This window comes from Hyaena hyaena, unplaced genomic scaffold (assembly GCF_003009895.1).
Source record: "Hyaena hyaena isolate Hyena2069 unplaced genomic scaffold, ASM300989v1 scaffold_745, whole genome shotgun sequence".
NCBI classification, from domain to species: Eukaryota; Metazoa; Chordata; class Mammalia; order Carnivora; family Hyaenidae; genus Hyaena; species Hyaena hyaena.
In genome coordinates, this window is record NW_024081376.1 from 773533 (window position 1) to 792569 (window position 19037).

The 19037-nt window shown below is 37.2% G+C and overlaps 1 protein-coding gene across 5 annotated transcripts in view; it reads left to right on the top strand.

Moving 5' to 3' along the window:
* The window catches only part of PIK3CB (phosphatidylinositol-4,5-bisphosphate 3-kinase catalytic subunit beta), a 164462-nt gene extending 145425 nt beyond the window's left edge, over nucleotides 1–19037 (top strand). For 4 of the 5 annotated variants that reach the window (XM_039218206.1, XM_039218208.1, XM_039218209.1 and 1 more), the window contains 6 exons: nucleotides 737–815; nucleotides 13250–13417; nucleotides 14490–14613; nucleotides 15705–15850; nucleotides 17138–17270; nucleotides 17547–17684. In XM_039218206.1, the coding sequence (XP_039074137.1) occupies nucleotides 737–815; nucleotides 13250–13417; nucleotides 14490–14613; nucleotides 15705–15850; nucleotides 17138–17270; nucleotides 17547–17684 (788 nt within the window). Of the gene's footprint in view, nucleotides 1–736; nucleotides 816–13249; nucleotides 13418–14489; nucleotides 14614–15704; nucleotides 15851–17137; nucleotides 17271–17546 lie in introns of all 5 variants that reach the window. The other variant, XM_039218210.1, reaches the window with a different exon arrangement.

Here is a 19037-nt window from a genome sequence, read left to right on the forward strand (position 1 = left end):
CAGTTCTGTAATCCGTCATTCAATTTCTTATATAATTCTTAAGAATTTTCTGTGCATCCCTAAACACAACCAGGAAAGAAAAAAATTAGCATTGTGAATTGTGTGGGTGTTGTATATAGCCATTACTGTATTATACAGTATTACAGCATCCACACAATCAGTATTGTAGCTTACACATGGTAAACAATTAAAAATTATTATTTTTTAAAGTAACCTCTACACTCACCGTGAGTTTGTGGGGCACAAACTCATGACCCTGAGATCAAGAGTACTTGCTCTGCTGCCTGTGCCAGCCAGGTGCCCCTAATTAAAAATATTATTTACCCTGGAGTGCTTGGGTGGCTCAGTCATTTGAGTGTCCGACTCTTGATTTTGGCTCAGGTCATGGTCCCAGAGTTGTGGGATCCAGCCCTGCATCAGGCTCCACACTGAGAGTGGAGTCTGCTTGGGATTCTCTCTCTCCCCCTGCCCTTCTCCTGTTTGTGCGAGCACACGTACTCTCCCTCTCGCTCAAAAAAAAATTTACCTTAATTTCTGAAATAGTGTTACAGGCACATGCTAACTGATAAACCTTATATTTAACAAAATAGGTGTGCTCAACATCAAAATTTTGGGAAAATACTAGCACTGTATTGGTCAGTGATTTTAGTTCTGTCTGAATTAGCTAATTTTGAATTAATGTTATTAGACATAAAATGGAAAGCATGTATAATAAAGCACAGTTTTCCCCCCTTAGATTTACGACAAGATATGTTGACACTCCAGATGTTGCGCTTGATGGATTTACTTTGGAAAGAAGCTGGTCTGGATCTTCGGTGAGATTTCTAGTAAATTTATTTTTGTCTCATGTTGTATTCCTTCCATAGCAAAATTTAAAAATTTTTTTATTCCTTCTCTCCTATTATTAACTAGTGTTCATGGTAATATTTATATAGCATTTTATAGTTTATGGTGTACTGTCGAATGCATTGTCTTACTGAAACCTCATCAGATATAAAACTGTATGTTACAGAGATTCCAGAAAGAAATAGGTTTGAACTTTCAGTAAAGCCCAGGCAGCAAGAGTCACACTCTAACCTATGGTTCTGAGGGTGCTCTCAGGGAAGATGCATTGGTGGTCATGGAAGTGATTAGGCCAGAGAATGGCCTGCCCCTCTTCTAAGCCTGATTAACACTGATTCCTCTACTTTCCCTAAAGGGAAGTGTTCAGGGGTGCTCTAGGGCTTTTAGTTTGTCACCATTATTTGAAGTAGAGACAGCAGAACAGGTTTATGGCAACAGAAAAAAGGAAACATAATAGATTTGAAAGTTTAATCATTGTCAGATCTTCTAAGGAGAGGAGCAAATGAAGAGAATTAAAAACAAAATGTTGATTATATTTACATAACAATATAAGATTTGATTCTTATAAACCTACAAAATTAAAAGTCAAGCCTCACATTGGGCCTAGTGTTCATATTGAGCAGGACAGAGGGATAATGATCCTAAATATTTAAAGAGCTTGTAGAAATAAATATGGTGAGGGGCACCTGGCTGGATCAGTCAGAAGAGTGTGCGACTTTTGATCTTGGGGTCTTGAGTTTGAGCCCCATCTTGGGTGTAGAAACTACTTAAATAAATAAAACTTAAAAAAAAAAAAGAAACATGGAGAAAAATATGAAAAGGCTATTTATGTAAGATACAAAGTAAATATACTAATAATTATGTGAACACAGTCACTTCTAACATACAGATACAAATAAACATACAATTCCAACATACAAGAACAGGTGGATATCACTGATTTCCTAGCAAAGATTTTGTTAAATGATAAAATAGATTAAGATACTGTTGAAGCAAGAAAAACACAAGTATTTTCGCATGTCTTTGTAAATTAATATTAACCTCTCTGTCAGGTTTATTTATATGTCTAGTATTTCCAGAATTTACTTTAAAATTAGAAATTGGAAAGAGGGATACCTGAGGGCTCAGTTGGTTAAGCATCTGACTCTTGATTTCCTGTCCTACCTTCTCATATCTCAGAACTTACCTTTTCCTCTTTTACCTAATTCTTTATTTTTCTAAGTTGTGGAGTATTTCATACATGAAAGTATAGAAAATAATTTATAATTTTTATATGTTTTACTTTGGGATTTAACACATATATTATTTAGCAATTAAATGACAGATGTTAACATGTCTCCAACTGCTTTTTTTTAAGAAAGGAATTAAACATGCAGATAATGTTTTAATGCATTCTCATCCTATCCTACCTTCTCACATCTCAGAATTAACCACTATTCTAAAGCTGTAATATGTATATTTTTGTGCTTTGCCTGTACATTTTGTATCCATTACATATTTTGAACTTTAAATAAATGCTGTCATACCACATGCAACTTTTACTTTTTTCTCACAACATTTTTTGGGATGTAATAAGATTAATATATGACATTCTAATTTGTTATTTTCATTTCTTTATTAATATTTTGAATAAATATAAAAATTTATCCTTTCTTCTGTTAATAGCTATTTACTTACATTCGTTTTTTTTTTCCTAACAATAAAAATTTTGTTGAAGCTTGAACACTTCTAAATAGTTCACTATTCACATATGGAAGATGTCTTTAGTTTATAATAGCTGGAAGTGGAATTGCTTTCTCATAGACGAGGCATACGTATTCTCAACTTTACTGCCATTGTCCAAATGGTTGTACCAGTGTTGTTTCCACATGGAAGTATCTTTTTGCCAATCAGATTTGTTGATTTTTTGCAAATCTAATGGATCTAACATGGTATCTCAGTAGAACTTTAATTTCATTTCTTTTATTAATATTTTGGTTCAGTATTGTTTTCAGTGTTGAAAAGTACTGTGTTTTCCAATGCTATAAATTACCTAGGTTCCTTTAAGGTTTATACTTTTTAGTATGTTATTTAAAAATAAGTAAAAAACATTTTTCTCTGCAATTACTTTCAAGGATATTCTTCTGTATTTTATTTTGCAAATTTTATTTGCAAAGTTAGTGTGCTTTCCCCTTTTTCCTCTCTGTAGAGGTTTGGTTCTGGTGTTGGTTTTTTGGACTCTAGGTCTTTTAGACTACTGATTTTTCTTATTAATTATTAGATTTATCAGATTTTTTTCCCCTCTTGAGTCAGTCTAGAGGTTAAGAATTGTCTAGTTGATCAGTGTTTTCAATTTATTATCATACATTTTTTATAATATCCTTCTATAATTTTTTTTTATTTTTTAATGTTTATTTTGAAAGAGAGGGTGCACGCACAAGCATGGGAATGGTGGGGAGGCAGAGAGAGGTTCTCTGGGGCTTGATCCCACGAACCGTGCAATCATGACCTGAACTGAAATCAAGAGTCAAACGTTTAACCAACTGAGCCACCACGGCACCCCAAGCCTGTTCTTTCTTCAGTAAGTTGTCTTGGCATTCTTGTCATGCATCAACTGACTATAGATGTGAGGATTTCCCCCTAAACTCTAAATTCTTGTTCATTGGCTTACATGTCTGTTTTTATGCAAAGTCTTGATTACTGTGCATAAAAAGTTTTGAAATCCATAAGTGAGTCCTCCAACTTTTATTCATTCTCTTTATTGATCTGGGAAGTCTTAATTTCTCCTTTGTTTTTGAAGAATACTTTTACTGGATTTTGAATTCTCTGTTTTCAGTCTTTCAACACATTTTAACATGTCCTCCACTGCTTTCAAGCCTCCAAGATTTCTGATGAGAAATCATTTAATTTGGCAGGGGGTAAGGGGAATCCCTGTAAGGGATGAATCACATCTCTCTTGTTATTTTCAAGATTCTGTTTTTTTTCCTTAAGGTTTATTTATTTTTGAGAGAGAGAGAGAGAGAGAGAGAGAGAGAGAGCATGAACAGAAGGAGACACAGAATCCCGAAGCAGGCTCCAGGCTCCAAGCTCTCAGCACAGAGCCTGACGTGAGGCTCAAGCTCACAAACTGTGAGATCATGACCTGAGCTGAAGTTGGACACTTAATTGACTGAACCACCCAAGTGCCCTGGGGTTTGTTTGTTTTTTTTAATGTTTATTCATTTATTTTGAGAGAGAGAACACACATACATATGAACTGTGGGATGGACAAAGCAGGAGAGAGAGAGAAAATCCTAAGCAGGCCCCATGCTGTCCGTGCAGAGCTGGACGTGGGGCTTGATCTCACAAACTTTGCGATCATGACTTGAGCCAAAATCAAGAGTCAGATACCTAAACAAATGAGCCACTCAGGTACCCCTCAAGATTCTGTTGTTTGAGTCTTGATGGTTTGATTATAATATATTCAGTCCTATTTGGAGTTTATTTGACTTTGAATTTATTGAGCCTCTTGGATTTGTAGATTATTGTTTTTCATTAAACTTCAGAAGTTTTTAGCTTAATTCTTTTGAAATATTCTTTTGGCCTTTTTTGTCTCCTTCTGTGCAACCATTATGTACTTGCTGGTTGTTTTCATTATTTTTCTTTTGTTCCTCTGATTGGATATTTGATCTATCTTAAAGTTTCCTAATTTTTTCTCCTGGCTGCTCAAGTCTGCTATTGTATCTATCTAGTTTCATATTGCAGTTATCCTTTTCAACTCCAGAATTTTTATTTGGGTAATTTAAATAATTTGTTTCATTTGTTTCTTTAAAAAAAATTTTTTTTTAATGTTTATTTTTGTGAGACAGAGTGTGAGCAGGGAAGGGGCAGAGAGAGGGAGACCGAGAATCCAAAGCAGGCTCCAGGCTCTGAGCTGTCTGCACAGAGCCCAACACGGGGCTGGAACTCATGAACCGTGAGATCATGAGCTGAGCTGAAGTTGGACACTTAACTGACTGAGCCACCAAAGTGCCTCAGTTAATAATTATTTAATTATTTAAGTAATTTGTTTCTTGATAATAGAGACTATATCATCATAATTTATCATTCTCAGGCTTTCCTTTCCTTTAGTTCTTTAGACATGATTTCTTTTAGTTCTTTGAATATACTTAAAGTAGTTTTACCATTTTTGTCTAGGGGCACCTGGTATTCTAACCTGTATTAGTTTTTACCGGTCTGCTGTCAGTCTGAATAGTATTTATTTTTTTACCTCATTGCAGAAAACAAATTTCTCTTAGCTTTTGGTTTCTGCAGTCTTACTACAGTTTGTTAGTGTATGGATTTCTTTTTATCTTTTCTCCTCCATTCTCAGTGTATCTTTACAACTAGAGGAAATACATCTTGTTTTAGTTCCTATAAAACTCTCACAGTCTTTTGCAACTTTAATAGAGGTGTGTTAGACTTTCCTGTTTTGTCCTGCATGTCTTTTGACCTGTCTTACCTATTTCCTACTTATGTGTGCCATTCTTTATAGTTTCTTATTTTCTGTCTTTCCAGCTTACTAAATTTCTCTTCTGCATTGTCCAGTTTCATTTCCTTGTATAGTTAATAATGTTTGGTTTTGAATTCATTATTATTGTGGATTGTGTTTTCTCTGAGGGTCCTTTGCTCCCTAGGGTATGAAAGTATCCTCTCAAAATGAGTTTGTGCTTACTTTGTACTGTTCCCCAAGGTCATTACACATAATCAGTCCACTTCATGCTGTCATATTTCATAGTTTATACTTGGATCTCACAAGAACGTAGGAAGGCTTGAGTTTTTGCATTTTCATGAAAGTTCCCCCCCCCATCTAGTGCCCAAGATAGATGGCAAACTTTCATGCCACATCTTCTGGTCAATTTTCTAGTTCCCTTTTCATACACTTAACAGCGCTTTCAGATCCCCAACTGTGTATAGGATCACAGGTCCAGATCCTGTCTCTTATGGGCCCAAGGCCATATCTCTCTTCTCATGGACATTAAACTCTCAGCCAAGTTAGTAATTTCCTCAGCAAGTGCTATGAATAAGTTCTCCTTTTCTTTCTTTATCATACCCATTTATAAAACCTTTTTGACTTTATCTGTAATTTTTATGTGTTTTAGAATCTGAAGCAACTTAGTCCACAAGTTTGCTCAAAAGAGTTATACTTGTGATTGACTTTATTCCATAAGATTATAAGTATTTCTTGATTAATTTTTGAAATTTGAATTGTTGGGGCATCTGGGTGGCTCAGTTGGCTAAGTGTCCAACTTTGGCTCAGGTCATGATCTTACGATTCGTGGGTTTGAGCCCCTTGTTGGTCTCTGTGCTGACAGCTCAGAGCCCGGAACCTGCTTCTGATTGTGTGTCTCTTCCTCTCTCTGCCTCTCCCTCACTCGTACTTTGTGTCTCAAAAATAAATAAATGGAAAAAAATTAAAAAAGAAATTTGAATTGTTTTCTTCATTACTAAATATATTTTAGGTTTTTTTAAACTTGAAACACTTGCAGGGTACCTGGGTGGCTCAGTTGGTTAAGCATCCAACTCTTGGTTTTGGCTCAGGACAAGATCTCATAGTTCCTGGGTTTGAGCCCCACATCTGGCTCTTTGCTGACAGCACAGAGCCTGCTTGGGATATTCTCTCTTTCTTTCTCTCTCTCTCTCTCTCTTCCCTCCCTCCCCCCCCTCTCCCCCCAACTCATGCGCAGTCTCTGTCTCCAAATAAATAAATAAACTTAAAAAATAAAAAAAACCCACTTGTTATTTATTGACCAAATCAGGTATAGTATTAAGTTCTTCACATATGTAATGTTATGCAAGTTAAAAATACTGTATGAGGTGTATTATTCCTTTTTAACAGATGAGGAAAATTAAGCCTCAAGGAATTTTTAAATTTAATTTAATTGTTTATTTTTTTAAGAGATGATACAAGTCGGAGAGAGGAGGCAGAGGGGCAGAGGGGAAGAGAGACAGCGAATCTTAAGCAGGCTTTACCCTCAGGGCTCCATCCCACAACCCTGGGATCATGACCTGAGCTGAAATCAAGAATTGGTACTTCAGTCCATTGAACCACCACGTGCTCCAAGGCTCAAGGGATTTTAAACAATTTGTCAAATGTTACAAAAATATTAGTTGAAGGAGCCAAGTTCATATCCAGGTTTATCAGATTGTACACTTGATATTATTTTTTCATTTTACCAGTCTAAGCAAGAAAACAATCATGGTAAGTAAGATATATCTTGTAGTAATCCTTTGTTTATCACAGTGTTGTAGTATCCCAAATTAGTAATTTTCCATTGATTTAAGGTTTTTTTTCTTTAAAGAAAGATTTTTATAGTCTTGGATCCTTCCAGGATAAACTTTTTAGTACTGTTTAAGTAGAAAGAGCAATTTGCTGTTGGTGTTGTTCCTTTTATGGGACTTATAGATATGATTGGAGTAAGGAAGTGAGATGATAATTTATCTAAAAAGGACTCTTTTGAGCACTGTAAGTGACAGACTTTTGCTTTTAAATTATAGGAGGAATTTATAATACAGTGGTGTAAAAAACTAGAATTAGTTTTGCATAGGTAGCAAGTTTTTTAGTCAACCACATACACGTAAGAAATACTAGAGGGGGGTGCCTGGGTGGCTCAGTCAGTTAGGTATCCAACTTCGGCTCAGGTTATGATCTTGCAGTTCGTGAGTTTGAGCCCTATATCGGGCTCTGTGCTGACAGCTCAGAGCCTGGAGCCTGCTTCGGATTCTGTGTCTCCCCGTCTTCTCTGCCCCTCCCCTGCTCATGCTCTGTCTCTTTCTGTCCATAATAACAAATAAACGTTAAAAATTAAAAAAAAAAAAAAAGAAAAAGAAAAAGTACTGGATGGATAAGCGGAATGGGTGATTGTGAACTCTGAGGAGAATAAACCCAGAGGGGTCTGGTCTGCATTGCCCCCTAGCACACCCCCACTTTTTGTTGGCACAGCCACAGCCCATTTGTTTACATACTGTCTGTGGCTGCGTTTATGCTGTAACTGTAGAATTGAGTAGTGACCTGATAGTCTGCAGTGCCCAAAATATTTACTATCCGGCTTAATCTCCAAAAGTTTGCTGACCCTTCCTATAAAGGAAACCCCTGCAAAAATGATTTTACCATTTGATCAAATGATTTGATGCCATGCCAGGTCCAAGGACTCAGAGAAGGTCCTGCAGGACCAGCCAAGAGGGTCTTTGGTTTCATGCAGGATAGAAATTATTTGGGAGCCAGCAGGAGATAAAAGCAGAATTTACTGAAGATATAGGGAGAGCAGATACAGACGGACCGTCCAAAACACTGGGAGAGGAAAGGAGCATGAGTATGGTATAGATTTATCTGAGGTTTGAGGGTTTGTATTGGGGACAGGCATGTGGCATACATGTCCTCTCAGGCGTCCGGGAACCAGGTAGAACAAGGACAGGGTCCCAATGTCCATCAGAAGTCACTTATTTCTTGAATTTAGTGCCAGTGGTTTAGGTATTACCTGTTGTGCTGGAAGACTCCAAAGAGATCATTAACTTTGTCCCTTGCAAGGAGGACATGCATTAAGGCATATGTAGGGCTGGGGTGCAGGTCCTAGCAAGAATAGAAGCAGGAAAAAAAGCAAGGGGAACAAAACAGCTTTTTCTTTGGTGGGTCCCTTTGGTTTCCCTGCCTCAGTTCCATCACCCTAATTTAAAACCCCAACCAAGTTCTTTTCTCTTCGCATTTTAATTTTACCCATTCTATTCAAATATAAAACACATATAGCATCAAATGAAGTTCATTGTGTGACCTCTGGGAGGAAGGGAGGAAACCACATGTGGGAGTGCTAGAAATAAACCTAGTGTCTCTCTTATGGGAAGCAGCAAGTATCTAATAAGAAAAAGGAACTTGTCTGTCCAGTGAGATCTCTGCTGACTTTTTGTACTCTGACCCCATGTTTTTAAAATATGTGGAACTTTAATTCTTTAGGGTTCATTTCCAAATGAATACCATTTTCTCACCAAACTTTTTTTTTTTTTACTGTTTCTATAAATATGCGTGCTCCAGTGTTCCTATTGTTTGTTTTTCTTTTGGCCAGCTGTTCAGGTTAAGCTGGGTCATGGAGCACACACTTTTCTAAATCAATCTCAAATCTTCAGGTACCTTCTATGCTTGATTACTTTGACCAGAATATTTTAGTATTTATAGCAGTGCCATGTTAGCATGAATCAGAGTGAATATTTCTCATTTTCATTTTTCTCTGATATCTCAAAAATACTCTTGATATCTCTAATGCTAAATTAGAACATTTGTAAGCCTGTGAGTATGTTAGAACACTCTGACCTCCTCAGTCACCACATAAAGGTATTCAGCCTCTCTCTAGGTCAAGTCTCCTAGGTTGTCTGTATGTAAATCTATCTGGTCTTTGGTAGATTTCACAGTCTTCTACCATCCCCTGAATTTTGGGCAGTTGTCTTTATTGTGAATACATCTAAGTTACATTAATGGGGTTTACTTCCCTTCTAAGAGTGCTAATCAACAGTTCTGTAATGACACTTGGACAGCAGTCTTGGAAGGATTAGGGAAGAAGATGGAAACAGTTGCAAACATTAAGTGAAGGAATTACACTGTCCTCTTTTGGAGGCAAGGGTCTAAGGTACCACTCAGGTTGTGTCGATAAGTCAGAGTCAAGGCCCAAGAAAACTTTCTACATTCTCATTGAGAGTAAGGTTATGGGGCTGCCATCCCCTCTCCTATAGAATTTATACTTTAATTCTTGATTAGTGGGAAGATAACAAATTGCCCCTTGGATCAGAGAGTCTGAGAAAGGAAGGGAAGCATTACCAGTTGTTGTTACAGCCTTTATAAAGGTGAAGGCAAAACGGGCACATGTAAGATGGTCAGGGCCCTAAGAGTTTGTCCCCAGCTTGACTTCTGTCAAACTGTCTGTCTGACAAGGATGTTTTTTCCTTCCCATTGTGAGAGTTTCATCCTCAAGACACTGAACGCTTTCATCATTGTACGCTTTTGAAGAGGAAGTTGTTGGATTTTCGCCCAGTTTGGCTGCAAGTGAGGTGGGAGGAGAAACAGGAAAGTGAGCCAAAGTGCAGTTACACCACACAGTCTTTACCTCACATGTGTTGTGTCACGATAAGAAGAGGGGTGTTGGGAAACTCCCAAGCTCCAAGCTGCCTTTCTTATTGGAAGGTAACTTTTTAAAAGGAAAAACAAAAACAAAAACAAAAAACAGATGAAAAGCAGTCTGTTGGTATATACCACTGCCAACATGTAGTTTGGTGATTCTGTCCCCAGCCTTATTTTGTTAGAACTAAAGAAAGTGCTTAGAAGGAGCATAAAATAATTGAATTCTTGATTGTATGGAAATTTAGGGACTGTTTACTAAAACTCAGCTCTTTTATCTGATTATTAGACACGGTAACACATTTCATACATTCTCTCTGTCTCTCTGCGCCACACACACACACACACACACACACACACACACACACACACACTTTCATAAAGTCCTTCAAAGCTATCTGAGTGTCTTTAGGAGAATGACAGAAGTTCTTATATGGCCTGTAGGGCGCTGAATAGTGTTTCCAACACTGACAGCTTCTGATCTTCACCTTGCTTTTGTACTTGCCCTTTGTATTTTCCTCTAGCCCTCCTGTCCTTTCTACTTATTGAGCATAACTCTCGACATGTTCTCATGGCAATTCTCATTCATATAGATACCATATGCACCTTGTGCATTTGTGCCTTATCTGCTCAGTGAGAGCAAGGACTGCTGTTTTTGCTCCTTTTTGTATCATCAGCAGCAAACACAATGCTTGGCACTTAGCCGTACCCATATATTAATTGAGTCCATGAATTCCATCCATTGCATTTTCTGTAGTCCCCTTTTATTTGAATTTCCCATGTATCACATTACATTTTGGAGTTGCTGTAATGGTAATACAGTTTTTACAAAACTGGCAAGATGTTTACAACCAAAAGAAGAAAAGGATAATATTAATATATAAAGAGGTCCTGTGTGTCACTAATGAAAATATTTAAAAACCCTGATGAATAGGGAATGAATGTAAATACCCAGTTCAAAAAACAAATTCTTTTTAAAATGGCTAAAAGAGGTGTACCTGGGTGGTTCAGTTGGTTAAGTGTCCAGCTCTTGATTTCAGCTCAGGTCATGATCTTACAGTTCAAGAGACTGAGTCCTGCATTCTCTCTCTCCCTCTCTCTGTCCCTCCCCTCCCCCTCACCACCATATGCACGTGCTCACTTGCTTTTTCTCTTAAAATAAACAAACAAACATTTTTTAAACAATGGCTAAAAGAGACCGGAGAAAATTTTTATTTTCATTAGGGATCATATAAATGAAATTCAAAGCAAAGTGCTACCTATTGATTTAGCAAAAATTATTTTACACAAGAACAGCCCAGGAGGGCTGTTACACAGTTAGTGTAGAGACTGTGTTAGGTTATATTGAGAGTTTTAGAGCCACAGACTTGTTTTAAGTCTTAGATCTTAGTTAAATGTGTGACCATTTTAATTTACTTTTGTTTCTTATTTGTAAAATTGGGATCTTACCTTACAAGTATTTTTATTATTAAATTTGTCTATTCATTCAAAAATATTTTTGAGTGCCTACTTTGTGCCAGGCACATTCCCAGACACTCGGGATATAGCAGGGAGCAAAGCATCTCTGGTAGGACTTCCATTTTAGTGGTAGAGAGAGAGAGAGATTGTAAACAAACACATAAGATGTATAAGATGTTTGGATAGTGTTGAGGGCTATAGAGGAAATAAAGCAGAGAAGAGATAGTAAGCATTGTGTCACAGTGTTGAAATTTTAAATAGGATGATCAGGAATTTCTCATTGAGACCGTAACATTTCATCAGAGATCTCAAAGAGGTGAATCATGTTGATGCCTTGGGGAAAGATGTTCTAGGCAGAGAAAATAACACATATAAAGGAATGAGGGAATATTGTGCCCAATATGCTTGAGGCATTGCAAGGAAGCTAGTGTAGTAGGGATAAAGGGGACAAGAGGGAGGATTCTAGTAGAGGTGAAGGGAGACCAGATTGAAGGCTGGCTTTGTGAGCTAGGCAAACATGTTGGCTTTCACCCTAAGGTGGGAAGCCATTGCAGAAACTTTGATGGGAAGCAGTGACATAATATGCATACTTTTAAAATGGATTATATGGGGTGCCAGGGTGGCTCAGTCGGTTAGGCGTCCGACTTCGGTTCAGGTCGTGATCTCACAGTTCGTGGTTCGAGCCCTGCGTTGGGCTCTGTGCTGACAGCTGGCTCAGAGCCTGGAGGCTGCTTCAGATTCTGTGTCTTCGTCTCTCTCTGACCCTCGCCTGCTCACGTTGTCTCTCTCTCTCAGAAATAAATAAAACATTAAAAAAATTTTTTAATGGATTATATTGCTGTTGCATTTATTTTGTTTTTAATGTTTATTCAGTTTTGAGAGAAACAGAGAGCATGAATGGGTGAGTGACCAAGAGAGAGGAGGACAATAGAATCCGAAGCAGGCTCCAGGATCTGAGCTGTCAGCACAGAGCCCGATGTGGGGCTAGAACTCAAGAATCACAAGACCATGACCTGAGCTGAAGTCAGGCGCTTAACCGACTGAGCCACCCAGGCACACCTATATTGCTGTTGCATTTAAAACATACTATGTTGTGGAAGCAGACTAATAAGGAAACTTGAATAATTGAATAAGGGTTAATGGTGGCTTGGTCTAGGGTAGGAGCAGAAGGAAGAGTGGAGGTAGAGAAGTACTTAAAATTACACATTTTCGAGATAGGTGAATGCTGGGCATGAGATAAAGAGTCAAAGTTGACCTTAAGGTTGTGAGGTTGAACAACTGGAAGGATGGAGTTGCCATTCATTAAGCAAGGTAATGTGTCAAGTGCCCAGCCCACTGTGTGGCACCTGTTAATGTGCTCCAAAAAGGGTGGTTCCTTTCTCCAAAATTTAGAGTAAAAATGAAAGACTTTTTTTAAAAAAGTTTTTAAAAATTCATTTAAGTAATCTCTTTATCCCACGTGGAACTAGAACTTATGACCCTGAGATCAAGAATTACACACTCTTCTGACGGAATCAGCCAGGTGCCCTGAAAACCCTTTTTCTTTTATCTGATATGCTTCTGTCCATCTACACAAATAAATAGTATATTTACCAGAATAAATAGATAACAAAGTATACATTTAGCTAATACGTTGGAGTTCTGGCAAATTACTCCATCTGTTGGCCAAGAGATTTACTCCCTAACAGAAAATAGAACTTTTATTTTTCCATATGACAATAATACAAAAAAGGCCAAGGTATCAATAGTAGTAAAACTTTTAAAAAATCAAAGGAGAAACTTCCTCTGTTAACGTTTCATTTTATAGATAACATACACATGTGACTATGCCCATTTTTCCCCCCTTTTCAGGATGCTGCCTTATGGCTGTTTAGCAACAGGAGACCGATCTGGCCTCATTGAAGTTGTGAGCACCTCTGAAACAATTGCTGACATTCAGCTGAACAGTAGCAATGTGGCTGCGGCAGCAGCCTTCAACAAAGACGCCCTTCTGAACTGGCTTAAAGAATACAACTCTGGGTCAGTTTGTTTATCATTCTTCCAAACAAACAAACAGCCAAACAAATCAGTGTTCTTCCAAGTAGAACTGACAGTGTCCTAGAGGAAATGTTAGTGTTATTTATTGCTTTCTTTCCGGTCAGACCAGTGACAAATAAGCCTTCCTAAAGTCTCCCTAAAGATGGTTAGCATTAAATTCTACTTTATCTCGATCAAATTTCAGAGCCTTGTAGTAGTTACAATCTTAGAATTTACCATTTCTGAAAATAACTTTTAAATGTGTCAATTTCTGTAATTATGTGAATGTGTGAACTTAGGTAAGTTTTCAGAGGATTTTTACAATAGAAGTAAATGAGTTTGTAACTGATCTTTCCAGATTAAAAAATACAATGCTATATGGAAACCAACCTGACAATAAACTATTTGTAAAAAAAAAAATATATATATATATATATATACAATGCTAGGAATTGTGTTATAAATGGTTACTATGTTGGAAAAGTCCTGATCATAGACAGTTAAAGAATTTCACAGTAAAGGAAAAACACTATAAATATTTTTGGCTAAAGACTTAAAAGGCGAACTTAAATTTTATCATTGCAAACTCCAAGGGTTCGTATGTGAGAATTAGTTTTCACATTTTGATCTTACGACCTTGTCTCTAAAGGATCTATATTACTAACTTCTAATTTGAGTCAGTGACTTAAGCTATTGAAACTGTAATACCTCCCTCTTAAATATGGAATTCTAGTGTTAGGTCAAAACTGACCAAAAAAATACTCTAAAGCCCAGCATTATTCAGCAACGCTGATGGGGTGACCTCATAGAATTCTGCATGTGAACCCACCCCCAAGCCCAGGGCAGCACAGCAGTTTGAATGGCTGGTTCCTGCTGACTCCTGTCTGCCCTGCTCCTGCGGTCGCCCTCCTTCTCCTGGCTTGACTCATAGGGTTTTGGAGGCTCTGTGTTGCCTTTCTCTTCACAATTAAAAAGGAAACAAGTGTAAATTGGGTCTCATCCCATACTTTTAGAGACTTAAAACCTTTGTTGCTGCTGCTGCTTTTTTTTTTCTTTCCCTCTCTCTCTTATTCAGGGATGACCTAGATCGAGCCATTGAAGAGTTTACCTTGTCCTGTGCCGGCTACTGTGTAGCTTCTTACGTCCTTGGGATTGGTGATAGACATAGTGACAACATCATGGTCAAAAAAACCGGCCAGGTGAGCTGCTCCCCAGAGTCTGCCAAAGGTCTTGGTGATGCTATTACTTATATACAGCACAGTCTCTTGTGAGATTCAGGCAGGTTCTTTGGTGATTCTTGGTGTTATGTCTTTGTGCTTTCCTTTTATTTCTCCATCCCTTGTTTCACATACCATCTGCTTCATATATTCATTGGTTTATTTGCTTAAAGTTAGGTGATAAGCACTTGTTTAATGTTTGAAAAATAATTGCAGTTTTCGGAATGACCCTATTCTTTCAATATAAGATCTGGGGAAGAATTAATGATAGTGGCATAGGACGCTAAGCCAAAAAAAGCTTTGTCAAGGAAAAATATGGACAAAAAAGAAAAGGTAGTCATAGTATATACCATTTCTCCCTGGCTTAGCTTTGAAATGTATTTAAATAGCCTGAAATTGTGATATAATGTGCCTCGTTGTATAGCACTGCATCAGCACAAAGTACTAAATCTTTACCTTGCATAATAAAAATAGAAATTCAAAATTAGGAAGTAAAAAAATAAGTGTGAACATACCACTTTTAAAAATGTAGGAAAATCACATGAAGGAGTGGGGAGAAATTACCTCCAGGTGGTAGCACTCAAGTTGTTGAAGGGGCTGCTGGGGCCAGAATGTACTCTTTTTTCGTTTCTGTATATAGAAATATTGACTGAAATAGTTTGATATGTAGAACTATTTGACTTTTTAAAACCAGACATGTTTATTATTTGGATGTGTTTTTCTTTTTAAAGATTTGTGTTTCTCACTGGGGAAATGTAGTTTAATATCAGGTCCAGGTTATTATTAAGAATAAAAGATCTATGTGTATTAGAAACACTCTTCCCAAGTGACCTATAGCCCTTGAAAAGAGAGAAGGGCTCATGAATATTTTGTAATGTGTATAATTGTTAAATCACTATGTTGTATACCTGAAACTAATATAATATTGTTTATCAACTATGTGTCAATGAAAAGAGAGAGAAAAGGGCCCAGCTGAGGATCAGTGTACTGTTGGGGGTCTAGGACTGCTGAGATCTTGCCTTTCTATTTGAAACCAGAGAAACAAAGGAAATTAAATCCAATTTGTTTTCCAGCTCTTCCACATTGACTTTGGACATATACTTGGAAATTTCAAGTCTAAATTTGGCATTAAAAGGGAACGAGTGCCTTTTATTCTTACCTATGATTTCATTCATGTGATTCAACAAGGAAAAACAGGAAATACAGAAAAATTTGGCCGGTGAGTATTGCCCTCATGTCAAGGGTAAACATATCTGACATTTTCTCATCTGACTGGCTAGACTAGCATTTCTTAGCTGAGGTATATTTAGATTGGGGAAACAGACTGCTACCTAGAGGCTTGGGGGGAATTTGCCTGTCAGACCCATATTCTAGTGCAGAGAGGGGAAATAGAATCTAGAAGTTTGAAATAAGTTACTGTGTTTTATTCCAATAGTGTAATGCTTTTTACCTGTCTTAGAGGATTCTCTGAAACTGTTAGGACATGTCATAGTAAGAAACTGAGAGGGATAGCCATTTTGCTCTCATTCTAAGGGAGCCAGAGCTCAGGACTTTGTAATCTCTGATCTGGTCCTCACTACTTGTATGTTTCTTCTTTGTTTCTTCATTTTAAAATAGGGACATAGGGTGACTGGGTGGCTTAGTCAGTTAAATGTCCAACTCTTGATTTTGGCTCAGGTCATGATCTCACAGTGGTGAGATTGAGCCCCACGTCGGGCTCCTTGCTGTCAGCGGATTCTCTCTCCCTCTCTGCTCCTCTCTCTCTCTCTTTCTCTCTCTCTCTCTCTCTCTCTCTCTCTCTCTCTCTCTCACACACACACACACACACACACACACACACAAATATAAATAAAATAGAGACCAATAAATTTTAGGGTTATTATAATTAGAGTTAAGTTATATGATGTGACCAACTCATACTGTATGCTTGCCAGATGACTCTATTATCATTTCTAGTTCTGCCTGAGTTTCTGCAGAATATATTTTTGGGTTCATTTTTCTTTTTGGCAGAATTAGGGAGATAGCATCGGATGGTCCTCTTGAGTAATTGTCTTTAAGGAGAGAGAGAGGGAAGGCAAGATGATAGGGAGGTATAGTGCAGAACCATTCTTACTGATTTGGGGAAAATCAAATTAGTCTCTGGAGTTAGACTACAAATCTAGAGTCTAGAAATATGATCAGAGATCCTCACAGGATATAATTACCACTTGTTTTATAACTAGCTTTTAGGTCTCATAGAATTAAAAAGCACAGGGTAAGTGTTATATAGCCTTTTATTAGAATTTCAGTCTAGTTGTATTTTTGAAAAGATATGTGTGATTTAAGACATTCAATGTAAATTTTATTCTTGCACCAATGTTCAAAGAATTTTAAAAATCAGAAATGAACCTTTAGTAGAAATTTTCCAGCTGTTATGGAAAGTCTAGATATGCCTTCCTTGTTTTCCATTGTGAAATTTGCTCTCTCTCCTCTAACATCATGTTCTTGTGATTTGTTGAAACTCAAGTTTCCGCCAGTGTTGTGAGGATGCATATCTGATTTTACGACGTCACGGGAATCTCTTCATCACTCTTTTTGCACTGATGTTGACTGCAGGGCTTCCTGAGCTCACATCAGTCAAGGATATACAGTATCTTAAGGTACAAACCTCTTTTCTTTGTATATTGGACTTTTTAGTCATGAAGCTCAGCTCTACCTGCCTATTTCATTATGATGTTCAAAGGGAATGGAACAGAGCCATTTCCTGTGAAACTGTTCCTGCCCAGGAGTGGTAGTGACAAGCAGCTGAGTAATTCTCTTGTGACAACATGAGGCACATAGCTTCGTGACGGCTGGGGAGACATGGCCGAGATTTCAACATTTGCTTGTCACTATGGAGAATGTAAACAATCAGATTTTTTTCCTTTCATTTTTAGGACTCTCTTGCCTTAGGGAAGAGTGAAGATGAAGCACTCAAGCAATTTAAGCAAAAATTTGATGAGGCACTCAGGGAAAGCTGGACTACTAAAGTGAACTGGATGGCCCACACAGTTCGGAAAGACTACAGATCTTAATGATCAGCCTTTGCTCCTAATGTATTTGTTGGTTTTGTTTAGTTCTCATTTTGCACTTGCACTAAATTGAACGTGACCCTGCCAGAGATGTTTTAAAGGGAATGAAATCCTAGAACTCAGTTAAATTAAGAACAAGGCATCCCACAGAACCTAATCTGAACAATCCCTGATGACCACCCTCTGCTTTATTGAATGCTTTCAAGATTCATCATGAAAACTCTCAACATTATGGATAATCATTTCCTGCTGACTTTGCACGCTGAGGAATGCTACTAGAGATTGTTTTCTGTCATCTTCTTCTTTTTTTTTTTTTAAGTATTTGGTACTTTTCCAGAAAGGTGTAAATACTTCTTTTTGTATTGTGACCAAGTGTTATCACTCAGCCAACTTATCCACACCTGGGCACTGGTAGTTGTTCTTATTTTCCAAATGAGGTTTAAAAGAAAGTTATCTTTCTTCCCCTTTTAAATTGTGTAAACTAAAAATTATAACATAATTTGAAATTATGGGTTTTTTTTTCAAAAAAATCTTTAAATCTATGGAAACATTAATTCTTTTGTTGATATTTATCATGACAGCATCATTTCTACCAGACTTGCTGAAGACCTGGTGAGGCAAATATAATATATATGCTGCATATATATTTATAAAATTTCTAGTGGAAGTTCTATATAAAAAGACATTTCTTTTTTTTTTCAGTCTTTGTTTTAAAAAAGTTTTACAAAAAGCAGAGCTTTTTCCTAAGTTACTTTTTTAAGTTAACTATGTGATCCAGTTCTTCCAGTTGCTTCTGTAATGAGGCACATACTACTTTCAGTTTTTACATGGTATCTATGAAAGAGTTCACTTCATAGACCATAATACTTGAGCAAATGCATCCAAAACAGAAAGCAGATGAAAAGGAAACTATTTATGGAATCATCTTCAGACCTAAAATTCAGTATTTTAGTAAAATGCCAGCTGTTCTTACTGTATTTATTAAAACTTGTAATAATGTGATTTTTCAAGGATATTAGCTCAAATTGAAATGATTTCATGCCACAAGGAAATTCTTTAATTTATTTGTTGAGGTACCATATCTTTAGGGTGCTAGATGGCAAATAATGTTAATATGTGCAATAAGAACTACTGGTTTGAATGTGTAAATGGATGCTCTTTCTGAGTACTGGCAATATCCAGCAAAACTACTGCTTTTTCTCCAAAGACTTTTGGGAGCTCTCAATCCTCAGTGCCATGAGAAAGAGAATTGATTATTTGCCCTGTGACTGAGTTTTCTATAGGAATTTTATTAAAGATTGTTTAATTTTGTTGTCCTCCATGTTCTCAGTCAAATAAATGGGTGAGGTGGTTTCA